Source organism: Ammospiza nelsoni, chromosome 20 (assembly GCF_027579445.1).
Source record: "Ammospiza nelsoni isolate bAmmNel1 chromosome 20, bAmmNel1.pri, whole genome shotgun sequence".
NCBI lineage: Eukaryota > Metazoa > Chordata > Aves > Passeriformes > Passerellidae > Ammospiza > Ammospiza nelsoni.
Genome location: NC_080652.1, coordinates 6013627 through 6027155, shown reverse-complemented (window position 1 = coordinate 6027155; position 13529 = coordinate 6013627). Strand labels below are relative to the sequence as shown.

Here is a 13529-nt window from a genome sequence, read left to right as displayed (position 1 = left end):
CCACAGTGGAAACCGGTTTGCAGATATGTTAATGCTGGAAATGGCTGAGCCAAGTGAAAGTAAAGAGCTCTGAAAAACCTTCCCTGAGCACTGAGGGAAGTTTGGTTGTGCTCATGTGCTATCAGCATCAGGATGAGCCTCTGGAAAATGAAGCTTTGCTCAGGAAAGTCAGATGTGCCTGTGCACTCACCCAGGTGAGTGTCTCTCTTGTGCAAGACCCAAAAAAGCACCACAGACCCAGCTTCCTCCAGCTTTCCAAGTTGCTCTGGGGTCCATCCCTTCATCTGCCATCTCCAGGGAGCTCCAGGACTGCAGAGCCTCTAATCTCCTACCATCCTTCACGCTGGCCTGTTGCCACGTTAGGTGTGAGCTGGTGCTGCCAAATTCCCCAGCCCTCTGCCTGCTCTGCCAGCACCAGCCTGTGCTGCAGCCAGGATACACAAATCAGGCTGAAAATGTACCAGCAGTGAAGTCAGATCCTGTCAGAGCAATCTGGCACCTCATTTCCTACATCTGTCACAAGGACACTTGATAGTGAAGTGTCACATTCCTGTAGACATAAGCAAAATAAAGATTAAGACTAAACATTTCCTTGGCATCAAGGACAAACCTTCGGGACATGGTGTGGCTGCAGAACCCTGTGATGAAAAGGGGTTTTTCCAGAGGTTCTTGCTGTGCATGGAGGACATATCCCTGTGGGTGCTCCCTCTGGAGTAACACAGGGACAAGCCAAGGTTTAGGAGAATCTTTTATGTGTCCACAATTGCAGATGGGCATCAGATTCCTCAAACTAACTTCCAGAAGCAGAAGACGAGCTTCACACCCCAAATGGAGCTGGAGTTTGTTGGCACAGGTAACTGCACAGATCCTTGTGTGTGCATCTCTCCTAAGGGCACAGAAACATCAACACCTTCCCTGTGCTCTTTGTAGCTGAGCAGGATATCCCAACAAATACTGGAGCTGAGGAAAAGCCCAGGAAAGCATCAGTGGCTGCAGGCAGGAATGTGGTGAAGCACAGATGACAGGAGAGGCCAAATGGAGATGCAACAGCCAAAGATGAAGTTCTTACCACCATCTAAAGTGATTATTGGACAGCAGAACACTGTCACATGAGAAGTGTTAGAACTATTCACAACAGGGTGGTGCGGAATCACTCAGTACCTGAAAATCCAAACCCAACATGCTCCCTCTCCCTGCAATCCAAGCACTTCCAACACCTTCCCCAACCAATTTCTGTGCCACCACACAAATCCTGGACAGGAGTTTGCCACCTTGATATCTGCCCTTGGGTGAACAACCTTCACAGCTTCCTCATGACAGATTTTTTGTTATCTTATTCCAGCAGCCTCAAAGACTTCTGAGCATTGTGCAGTTTGTGGTGGCTTTTGCAGCACGTCCTCCAGGGCATGGCTTGGCTGGATATTCCAGCTTCTGATCCTCAGAGGGGCTTGCAGTTATCTCCATCTGAGATGTAAACCTTATCTTGACAGAAATCTAAGGAAGATCCCACTGATATTTCTACTCCCCATGGGAACGTAGAATGAAATTCTCAGTAATGGGAAGAGGAAAATAATTTGTGCTTCTGTCAGAGGACTTCCATATTTAAATGAGCTCAGTGAGCACAGGAACAGCAGGCTGTGCATTAGGTAACAGTGTCTGGCAGGGCAGGCAGAACTATCTGGAGACTGTGCAGGTACTGAAAGTCTGCCTGAGCTTAGGCACAAGGAAATACAAAGAAGTATATTAAAATAGTAGATGGAAATATAGCACTTTGCAGTAAAAAAAAGAACCAAACCGAAAGGGAGTGATTATGAGCAGGAATCTTGGCTCTATTGACTGCTTTTTTAATATAAATAAAACAGAAAACACCATCATGTTCCCAGGGACATGCTGGCAAACAGCAGGGACAGAGTCTGACAGAATCTGTATTTTATACTTTATAACTTAATATGGCTTTTGCATGATTTTAGTATTTTTGTTGGTTCTTCAAACATACACAAAATAAACACGTGAAGCAGCCAGAAGCACAGCACATGGAGGGCACTGTCCAGCTGTGCCAGCCTGCAGCTGGGAAGGAGCTGGGCTGTTGGGGACCACCCTTGCCTGTGGCATGATCCCAGTCCTGAAAGGGCTCCCTGTTGGGGACAGGGGCCTGTGGCCAAGGGTGGCCTTATTTGGGGCAGAAATACTTCTGCACATTTATGGTGCTGCACTACAGCATTAAGCCAATGTTTCCACTTTCTAGTTGAGTCAGTGCTCAAATCCCAACCTCAACCCAAAAATAACATGAATCCATTTCTTTTGCTGCTTCCATCCCCTCACACCCTTCTCCCTGCCCTCCTTTTAGCCAGCCACAACAGCACCAAGAGGAAAATCAACGTTTCACCATGGAGCATCCACCCAGGGCTCGGCAGTACCTGCTGGCCCTGCTGCTTCACACCCAGCCCAGGATGGGATTTCAGGGCTGCTTTTACACTTGGGCTTCTTGTTCTTTCTCCACAGAGTGTGGGGTTGGAGCTGGGGTGTTCATGAGGGGTAAACCATGTGCCACAGGGGAGCAGAGCATCCCTCTGAACTGGGCTGCCCCTCTGCTCCGTGAGCCTTGCAAAGCCATCACTGCTGATAACTCTGATCCAAGACAACAATTACAATGAACAAACCATGTCAGCAACCTGACAAACTCCACATCTCAAGCAGAAATGCCTGACTTGCAGAGCAGCCCACTGGGGCACTGGGCAGAGCCTTCCTCCACCTGGCACTGCCCTGCTTCCTCTCAGCTCAGAGCCAGAATCAAACTTTTTCTGTCTACAGCACCAAGATCAGACCTCCAAAACCTAGTCAATGCCCAGGATATTCATTGAGGATTCATGACTCATATCCTGCTGATTTTGTCTAGTTGTTTTCTATATTTAATGGGGAAATCCTAGAAGGGAAGACCATAAGCAAGGAAGTAACCATCAATGAAGGCACAAGGTGGCCAATTCCAAGCTCCAGGCCCAAGCCAGATGTGGAACCAACAAGGGAAAAATCAGCCCCTCTCAATCCTCTGGACCTTCCCCTGTAACACATCTCACAGAGGTGTGGGAGGGAGGCACATCCCTCATTTCTCAAAGCCTGTGGCAGATCAGATTCCCATTCTCAAGTGTGAATCCTAGCTAAAAAACCAAACCCTCCCCTGGACACAGTTTTTCATGAAAAACAGCTCACTTTACCATCATGTTTAGGACAAGTTACATCTGAGTTCCTGAGCAGTGCTCTGGGTCACAAACCCATCAGAGCAGGAGCCCAGGGTGCCCAGGGCTGGTTCACAGACTCACTCGGACACCTGGGATGCCGGGATATCCAGGAGCTCCTTCCTTCCCCTTCAGCCCTTCACTGCCCTTCTCTCCTTTCTCTCCTTCTGGGCCTTGCTCTCCTTTGTCTCCCTGTGGAAGAGAGGAGGGTGGGAGGTTTTTATATCCACACAACACGTGGGTGCAAAGGTCTTGTGAGGGAAAACCCCAGCACATAATTAATATTTCAGGAGTCTGAGAGGAAAAGAGCCTGCAAGAAAAGGGATGAATGAGGATGAGTCATAATACACTTGACATTTAAAAAAAGGAGCAAACCCAGGTTTCTTTTTCTTTAAAATCTCTTGGCTGAAGGAGAAAGAACTCCCCCATTACACAGAGTAACCTGAACCCCTTTGCTTCTCCTGAACCTCCCACGTGAATGAGGCAGGCAGACAAGATGTGAAACTCTCCCTTGCCTCATCCAGAAGCCCTGAGCTTGGGATGCTGAAAGACTTTAAATGGGATGGGTTTGTCTGGAACAGCTGCTCAGCTCCTGCTGCCAAACAGAAATCAGCCCAGGGCTCCAATAAACACTCTGAAACTGTGTCACTGTGCCCTGCAAAGCATCCATGGCCTGAGCAGTGGGTATGCTGTCAAATCACTGCTCTGGCAATTGCGGAATCACAGAATCAAAGAATTGTTTGGGCTGGAAAAGATGTTTAAGATGAATTAATCCAAACTTCAAGCCAGCACTGACAAGGCCACCACTGAACCATGTCCCCAAGTGCCACTTGTAGGGACAGTGACTCCACCACTTCCTGCTATAATGCCTGGCCACCCTTTCAGTGAAGAAACTTTCCCAATACCCATTTAAACCTCCCCTAGTGAAACCAGTCGTTGAAATTTATGAAAAAATCTGGCAGATGATAAAATTTCAGTATTTGGCAACATCAACCAGCTGGAACACAGACCAGAAATATAATAATAGAAGTGTAAGAAGTACATTTATAGCTGCTTTTCTTTTATCAAAATAAATACAATATTGTAAATATTTTGTATTATTCATTACTACCACTCAAAATTATAGGGAGACAATGATAAAGGGCAGTTTTATACTGAGAGCAACATGTGCAGCCAAGCAGCCTTGAGCTGAACCATTTTCCTCTTGCACCTGTGCTGGGAGAGCTGAACAAGATCCCATCTGGTTAAAGAGCACAGACACATCTGCTGAAGTGTCCAGAGACACATTTGGGGTGGAAAGAGCTGGTTTGGTTCAAGAGCTCCTGGGCACAGCCAGCAGTGCAAGGGAATACAGAAGCCTTGGATGTCCTCAAGGAAGAGATTTTTGGTCCAACATTCAGAGATAAGCAGAAGCAGAGACACATGGCAAATAGTTTAACTAGAAAGAAGCAATAAAGTGCATTGTTGTGGGATGGGCTGCTCTTTCTTTCCATGGAACAAAATTGTTGGCCTGTTTGGAAAGGCTGGCTGTGGAGGACAGGAATCAGAGCCTTGTTCCAAAGGCAAGGTAGCAAACTCCCAGCAGTGAGAGACAGAGCAAACCCTGAGTGGGATCCTGGGGCTCTGCCAAGGCAAGGGGATCTGGTTTCTTTACTCTCTAACATTGTTCTGGTCAGTGGTGCAGGGGGAGAGTGATGGACAATCCTTGATTTTCCTTGCCAGGCCCAGGAATTCCTGATTAGCTGGAAATTTGATCTGTAAAGACTCAAACAAAACAGACGAATTGTTGGAAACCAGATTTTGAAGAACTTGACCTTTTTGGAGATCTGATCAGATGCCAAAAAATGTGGGCAGAGGAGTGAAACAGGAGGGGTTTGTTATGTGTGCTTGCAGAAAAAAATCCTTAGAGAGATTGTAGGGCAAAGGTTTATTCCAGAGAGGACCCAATAATCCCTCAGCCTCACCCTGGCTCTGGGAATCACAAGGACCTGAGTGCACAGAGGTGTGTGTGAGAGCTGGAGCTCCATGGGGTGAGGCTTACCTTGATCCCATCTGGCCCCAGCTGCCCGCTGTCCCCTTCCAGCCCCGGCTCTCCCTGTGGACAGAGCAAACACCATAAGGCTGTGCCCAAATGTGCTTTGTAGCAGTGATGAGAGCCCAGCCCTGCACTCTAACACATGTCCTGTTTCATGTCCTGATGCTGAACAAGGAGCAGGAGCAGGAACTCAGCGTCCTGCTCTATTCTGAGCCAGCTTCTCCTCCATGGACCCACTGTGGGAAAAGGAGCTTAGGCTGAATTCATTTAACCTGGGCTCTCCTCCTCCTGCTCCAACAACTGACCTCAGTCCTGGGAAGGGACAGAGCCCCTGCCAGCCTCAATCCATGCATTCATCCCCCTCATGCCCACACAGTGCGTGCAGTGTTTCCCTGCTGAGCTGCCTCTGCTCCAGCCTGCGCAGCCCCTGGCAAACAGGAGGGGTCTGTTCCCCCTGTGCTCCCACACTGCCCCTTTCACACTCACTGGGCATCTCAGGGGCTCACAGACCCTGCTGGGCTCAGGCTGATGGGCTCTGGGGGGAAGGAACAGGGGCAGGTCTCAAATCTCACAGTGACTCTGAGATAGGTACAAGACTCTTTTCCCCAGCCTGGCTGTCAAAGAAGGAGTCAGGATTCTTCTGTTCTCCTTCTCAAGGCTGTTTATTGTTTCTTATCTATAAAATTCTTCCTCCTGGCCCGCCGAGGTCTATCTGGCAGGTTGGGTTGAGGCACTCTGGTGTTGTCTTTTTATACTAAAAACTACATGTACCTTATTTACAATAAGTTCCCAATACCTATCACCTGTGTTAGACAGTGAGCTTCTATTCTAAACCAATCTAAAAATGCCAGCATCACCCAGAAGATGGAGGCCAAGAAGAAGAAGAAGAAGGAAAAAGGACAAGCCACGCCCAAATTCCTCCATGTTGGGACCCAGAGCCCCCATTCTAAAAACCTCAAAAATCTATTTTTCATCCTGTGGTAAATTCACTGTCATTCTACTTAAACTTTCATGGTTTGTAAATCCTCATATAAGGTTGTTAATTTTTTTCATGGGTCAAGATCAAAGGCACAGGGGTCTTGTGCTGTGTGCCAGGGTCTCTGAGCCCCCTGTCAGGGTCCTGAGTCCTCCAGGGCAGCCAGAGGAATTCCCTGGGTTCCGACAGGGAGGGATGCAGAGAACAGGCTGGGGACAGCAAGGACAGAACCCTGGGGAGCTGGTGAGGCACAGAAAGTGGCCAGGAAATGATGAGGCACAGGAGGTGTCCATACTCACTCTTTGGCCAATGAGACCTTGCTCTCCAGGGATCCCCAGCTGGCCAGGATCACCCTAAAGGAAGGAAGCACAGACAGGGACACAAGCTGGTTACTGACACCGAGGGAGTGTGAAGTGCTTCCCATTGCACTCCTAATTTTGTCTCTTTCTTTCCTTCTCCCACACAAACACCTTCAGCTGAGGCTTCAAAGGGGGCTCAAAGGCCCAACACAGGGCAGCAAAGGACACATCTCACAGGCTCTGTTGCAATGATGCAAAGATGGACAGGACGGGGGTCACAGAGGGTCTGAGCTGCTTGAAGCTGCATTTTCTGGCATGGCAAATGGATCCTGTCAATGTGGCACTGGGGTAGGATGGCTACAGGGCAGCTCTCTCCCAGGTGTGCCCATCCAAGCCACTTGCTCTGCATGGAGGAGAGCTCAGGAAATGCAGAGCATTCAAGGGAAAAAGGTTTGAGATATCCATAAACCATAAATTCCATAACCATAATATCCAGAAATTCAAGGGAAAAAGGTTTGAGATATCCATAAACCATACATTCCATAACCACAATAACCATAACTTCCATAACCATAATAGCCATAAATTCAAGGGTAAAAAAGGTTTGAGATATCCATAAATTATCAACTCCATAACCATAATATCCATAAATTCCATAACCATAATATCCATAAATTCCATAACCATAATAACCATAAGTTCAAGGGAAAAAGGTTTGAGATATCCATAAACCATAAATTCCATAATCATAATAACCATAAATTCCATAACCATAATAACCATAAGTTCAAGGGAAAAAGATTTGAGATATCCATAAACCATAAATCATAAATTCCATAATATCCATAAATTGAAGGGAAAAAGGTTTGGGGTATCCATAAACCTCATCCCCCAGCAAACTGCTCTGCACAGACCAGTCCTGGTCCAGCTCCTTCCAGCCTGGAGAAGGAGCAGGACAAGACTCTCACTCCAGAGCTTCCCAGCAGGTCAGGGGGTGTCTGTGCAAATCATCATGTCCTGCTCCAAGGAGGGCCAGCCAGGAGCACTGGAGCTCAAACACTCCTGCAGTGTCAGGATGCCAAAGGCACGGTAGCTCCAGTGAAGTGTCAGAAGATTTGCCAAGGAAAACATGGCAAAGGATGGGCTGGGGGGTGGGAGGGAAGAGCAGCACAGAGGAAATTGCATTTAATCCCCACATAGAGTTTGTTCAAAAGCTCTGCTCACACGAGCAAATGTTCAGAGCAAGTGGGTTAGGATGAAATAAAACCCCCTCTGAGCTGCCCAGCACTGGGATTTTACTCAAACAAAGAGATGGCTTTTATGTGGACAAGAAGGTGCATTCATGGTCGGCAGCAGGGCACCCTTCCCCCTTAACCATCAGAGGAGCTCAGTCCCCAGACAGCTGAGCTTGGAAACTGTGGCAGGACCTTGTCTGAGGGTATTTTTAAGTCTGAGACCTTCCTGAGACCCTGCTGGTTTTGAATTAAAGGCTGCCTGGATCTCTGAGTCTCAAGGACTCCTCTCTCCATTGAGATTTGGGATCTGCAAAGAACTGAGCTCCATTTCCCAGGCTCTTCACAGCTCTTGAGGGACAAGATCCCTGGGATGGGGCTTGTCCCCAGCACTGACAGCCTGTCCCTCAGCATGGGGCTCAGGAATTTGTAAAAGTGGCTAAAATTAACCCAGTTTTAGGGTTTTTAAACTGTATCTTTTATTGAATGCACTATCTGCTTTGGGATGCCGGGATATCCAGCAGATATGGATATGCTGGAGAGTAAACCTGCAATGTCACTCAGTCCTTCAGGAACACAAATTATCCTTTATCTCCCCAGTCTGACAGAGAAACCACACTCAGGGTTTTCCTTACCTTCATGCCAGGTTCACCTGCAAGACCAGGTTGTCCCATTGAGCCTGGCAGTCCCTGGGAACAAAAAAACCCCAACAAGATAATGAAAAAAGCCATTGTAACAAAGCAGAAAGCAAGATCAAAGCCATAACTCCTTTAGCAGAGCTCTCCTGGGACAGCCAAGCCCTGGTTGCAATGCAATTACCTCCCTGGAGCTGGCTCAGGGTCCAGAGCATCAAAGAGGCCCCTGGTGCCTGGGAGGGCTCTGAGCAGCTCTCACACCTCCCCTCTCCCCAGCCTTTCTCTGCTCCTTGCAGTCCCTCTGCTCTCTGAGGTTTGTACCCCAGCAGGGAGCAGCACTGGAACCAGCAGGGATGGAAGGGAAAAGGTCCAGAACTGGATTTGGGAGCTCTTTGCAAGGGTCCAGCAGGCTGGGCTGGTACAGGGGGGAACAGGAATGTTTGGCTGTGCTCTTGCTCTTGCTCCCTGCAGCCACACCTCCCCATTCCCACCTGTGTGAGCACATGCTCTGCTCCAATAGGCTGCTCCTGATGAGGGGAAAGCTGCCCCACATCTCCCAGCTGAGCTTTGCCCACATTCCCAGAGAAGCAGGGGCACCATGGTGCTGCTGCTAAAGGGAGCTGAGGGCAGCAAGGTGACACTGAGCCCTCCAGCACAAATTTTGGCCAGATTAGCCTTGACATCCATCAGCCAGCTGTCTCTGGTTGTACAGGGCCAGCAAATATCCAAAGGCCAACACCTGGGCTCAGATCAGAAACCCACAGCCCAGGCTGGGCTGGCAGAGAGAAAGTTTCTCCCTCTCGTGTGAGCACAGACTCTGGTGGAGGGGTTTGGCACCCCTCAAAGAGCCAAAAATGAGTGCTTGACCTGGAAAAAAATAGGAATTAAGATGGAAAGATGGAAGATGTGAGAATGACCTTGCAAACTGTTCTCACTGAGTCCAGCTCCATGTGCAGCCCCTGACAGTGGGGTCACAGTCATTCACTATCTTTAGTACCAAGATCTATTGGGAGCTTTCATCTTTGTACATTTGCTCCTACCTCTGAGAAGCGTGGGGAATGAGAGTCTGTGAAACCAGCTCAAAGATGGGACAGTAAAGCTTCTCTTTAAAGGATTTGAGTGGTTTATTTACTTATGATATTTGCATTCCAGACAACAATCTCCCTTCTCTTTACAGTTGGGAATAAAGGAAAAAAGAGCACATAGTCAAGGGAGCTACCCAGGGAATAAAGCCAGTTCCTGGCTTGCTGAGGGGATTCAAGCAGAGGAGGGAGCAGGGTGTGTGTTGGGTTTGTGAACAAACGCTCGTGTCACGCAATGAGAAAATTCAAGCTCCAATGAAAGCAAAAATCCTGCTTTGGTTTCTCCAGAGGTGCCAGTGCAGAGAAAGGCTCCTGGAAGAGTTACAGATTTGAATGAAGGTCTGTACTTTCTTGGTTGGCAGCATCCAGAGTGGCTCAGAGCAGCTTTCCAGCTCCCCAGTGTGGTTTACCATGCTGAGAGCTCGCTCCATCCAGTCCAGCAGCCATGAGAATGGAAACTTTCATGAGTCACACACTTTGCATAGACTGCATTCAAAGCCACCTTCATGTCTGTGTTACAGCTCAGGACCTACAGAAAGGAGCTGTGCAAGGAGCACTGGCACACGTGATAAAAGAGCCAAGACTGTATAATTTTAAGAGGAGTAAAATAAACCCAAAAGTGCAGAGGAGTTGGGGGAAACCATGGAGGCATCCCCTGCACTCCTTTGGGGCAGTGTTTGGCAGCTGCTGGTCGGTTTTGGTGTGTTTGTGTCAGTGCTTCATGGCAACCCCAGCCCAGCAGCAGCAAAGGCGTCTCTGAGCTTCCTGCTGGGGCTGCCTTGGCCATCTGGGCAAACCTGGGTGTGTCAGCAACAGCACCAGGGAGAGGGAAGGACTGGCACGCAGTCTGATTTGTGCTTGTATTGGCTCCCTGGCTCTGCACATTGGTGCACAAAGTTGGTCCCTGCCGTGGTCACCCTTGAAATGCATCTTCTGTTGGGGAGATGGGTCTGCACTTCCAGCAGCTGGGTGTCTGTGGCCTGTGGTGGAAAGGGTGCTCAAATTCCTGATTTTCACTGTTTGTTTTGGAAGCTGAGTGTCAGACTTCAGGGAAATCCTTCCTGCTCATTCCACACTGTAGGTGTGAAGTTTCCCTGCAAGGTCACTGCTCCCTCAGTCCTGCACTCCTGAGGGAAGGGGAAAGCAAACAGCAGCAAAGCTCACACCTACCTTCTGCCCCATTTCTCCCAAAGGCCCAGGTGGCCCCTGTGGTCCTTGGGGACCCTGCAAAATAGAGACACAAGGCTCTTTTCACACAAATGTTTTCGTTTCTGAAGGGCCATCACTTCCATGGTCTGTAAGGTAAAACTCCAGTTCCCTCCCACATCTCAGAGGAATTCTGTGCAAGATTTGGCTAGAGGGATGGGGAGGCCAGCAGTGGGTGTGCTGAGGCACTTTAACAGGCAAAGAGCTCAGAAGATCTTCATCCTCCTGGCTCCCATCTGAAACAACTGCAGTGGCTAATCTGAAAGTGTCTGCTTTACTCTCTCCCTTCTCCTTGAGCTCTGTCTGTCCCCAGTAACTCCCCCAAAGCTGTGGGCTCAGTTCTGACACCATCAGCCTTCCTCCTGCTCCTGCTTCCACTCCAACTCCTCCTCTTACATCTGACCCTGTCCCAGACCCAACCTTGCCCTTCTTTCCTACCTTCCCTTCCAAAACCCACCCCAGGCTGGATCCTACACTCTCCCTGCTAGATCCATGGCTCCGACCTTGTCTCTCCTTCTGGCTCCTAGGACTCTGGCCAAGTCTTTCCCATCTCTGACCATGCTGGAGTTGGCAAGGACAGAGAAGCTGGGGATGGGATAAGTGGTGGGAAGAGACAGAGAAAGAAATGAGGTGTCCATGTGCAAGCAAAGACAGATGGAGAGAGAGTGATAAGACACTTGCCGGGTCTCCTGGAGCCCCTTTTGCTCCTGGAGGTCCAGAAGGTCCTTGGATACCCTAGAAAAATTAAAAACACCAGGGTCAGCTCCTACCCAGCAGCAATCCTTCACATCTCGTGGCAGAAATGTGCATCTCAAAAGTGCTGCAGTGACAGGAGGGGAGAGGTGGCCCTGCAAGTGTGAGATAGGGTCCAGAATCTTCCACCTGGACCAGGACTCAAAATTAAGGACTTGAGGTTGTGAAAGGAAGCAGAAGGGATGGACACTTACTGGGAAGCCGCGTGCTCCAGTCTCCCCAGTGTCCCCCATCTTGCCCTGTGAACACACAGTTACAGCAGTTATCACCTGGGGATGTGCTGGCACACCTGAGGTGCTCTGAGGACACGTGGCTGTGCCCAGGGCTGGCAGCTGTGGCTCTCACACAGGACATACCTGCAGCCCATCTGGGCCCACCCTGCCTGGCTCCCCTGCTTGGCCCTGCAAAACAAAGAGACAAAACCAATCCAGCAGGAGCATGAGCTGTTGGTGATGCTATTCTGCCCCAGCCCACCTCCCCTAGCATTTTTATGCATCAAATTTCCCTTCCAGCTCCCTGCAGCTTTTGAGAAGCCAAATACCTGGGATAATGCCCCAAGGAACACCCAACCAGCTGGGAGTGTGGGCAAAGGCCCTGACACCAATGCTGGATAGATTTCAGTCTGGTTGTAAGAGACTCATCCCTGCAGGTTGATCCTCATGGAGCAATTGAACATCCCTGTTCCTGGGGGAGGATGTGGCCTTGATCCTGCCCAGAGCATTCACAGCAGAGCTGGGAGCAGCCTTGGCACTCACCTTGGCACCTCGCGGCCCTGGCTCGCCCACGGGGCCATCAGGCCCTCTGGCACCCTAGGAGGAGGCAAAAGAGAGGCAGAAATAAGAACACAGAGGATATGGCTCACTGGAAAATCCAGCTGTCACTTTGGCTTTGGCCACCAGGACAGCCCATGAGATCAATCCTGGCTTAGCCAACTTGTACCTGCTTGGGTTGAGCACAGCAGCTCAGAGCCCAGGACTAAAAGGATTCTTTCTGTGTTTTGTTGCCTCTTTCTGTGTTTTTGTTGCCTCACTGTTACCAGCATACAGCACTTTTTATTCCTGTTAAACCAACTACCAACCACTAACCCAAGCCAGAGGAGAAAAGCAGGCCAGGAACAACCTTATTTTCAGACAATGGTTACCTCACAACAGTTTTGTAGTGCACAAACTTGCAGTTCCAGCATTATTGACAGCAAACCTTTTCCTTACTAGAAACCTTGCTTTTCCAACACCTTTGCCCTTAACCCTTGCCACACCACACTGTCACATGGTCCCAGTGGTGGTATAGAGGGGCACAACCCCCAGTACCTTCACATTGGGCCCCAAATTCCTCCCAAAGAGAAAGGTGTATTTGCTGGCAGCTGAACTCCAAGCCCTCAGCTACAGCTGAGTGATATTTGAAGATCTGGCTGCTGTTAAGGACCAGGCAGGTGCTCATGGATATGGAGGTGGGGAGGGTCTGGTGCCATGCCTGGCCTCTGCTCCTGGGTGTGTGAGTGTGAGGTGGGCACAGGGGCCTCAGGAGGTGTGTGGGACACATGCCCTGCAGCAAATGAGCCGGTGTGAGTAGCTAAAATTAAACAAACAATTCATGGTACAGCTTGGGCAATACTGAGGAAGGTGCATCCTTGTTCTTTTAGAGGGTTCCAAGTGAGGAGAGCCCTGGGAAAAGGGTAAGGATAGGATCAGAGAATCACAGAAAAATTGGTTTGGGTTGAAAGGGATTTTAAAAACCATCTATCTTTCAAGGGAAGCTGAACACACAACCCTCTGCACCATTCGACCCCCAGAGACCAGTGTGTAACACAGACAGAGAATAAAGAGCCACAGTGAAAGAAAATAAAAGAGTTAAAACAGGGTGTATGAAGATACTCTATGAACAGACATCATGTTCATAATCAGTTCATGAGCTCAGTTAGGACTCTTAGGCACTACTGCAGTATAAATAATAAATATAAACACAGAGCAGTGCTAGGACGTAGTGGTAAGAGGAATTCTGAGAGCTGGCCAATGCAGACAGGGAAAACAGGAGCCAATGTGCTTAATCGGGATGCAAAGGCAGTGCCAAAAGTAATAACA

At 49.1% G+C, this 13529-nt stretch overlaps 1 protein-coding gene across 1 annotated transcript in view; it reads right to left on the bottom strand.

The window, feature by feature from the left end:
* COL27A1 (collagen type XXVII alpha 1 chain) overlaps positions 1 to 13529 on the bottom strand; it is a 145591-nt gene that overhangs the window by 34506 nt on the left and 97556 nt on the right. Inside the window, exons 29-37 of the mRNA XM_059486610.1 lie at positions 12207 to 12260; positions 11808 to 11852; positions 11646 to 11690; positions 11380 to 11433; positions 10663 to 10716; positions 8411 to 8464; positions 6544 to 6597; positions 5275 to 5328; positions 3318 to 3425 (exon numbers count right to left, since the gene is read on the bottom strand). Coding sequence (XP_059342593.1) covers positions 3318 to 3425; positions 5275 to 5328; positions 6544 to 6597; positions 8411 to 8464; positions 10663 to 10716; positions 11380 to 11433; positions 11646 to 11690; positions 11808 to 11852; positions 12207 to 12260 — 522 coding nt within the window. The remainder of the gene's footprint in view (positions 1 to 3317; positions 3426 to 5274; positions 5329 to 6543; positions 6598 to 8410; positions 8465 to 10662; positions 10717 to 11379; positions 11434 to 11645; positions 11691 to 11807; positions 11853 to 12206; positions 12261 to 13529) is intronic.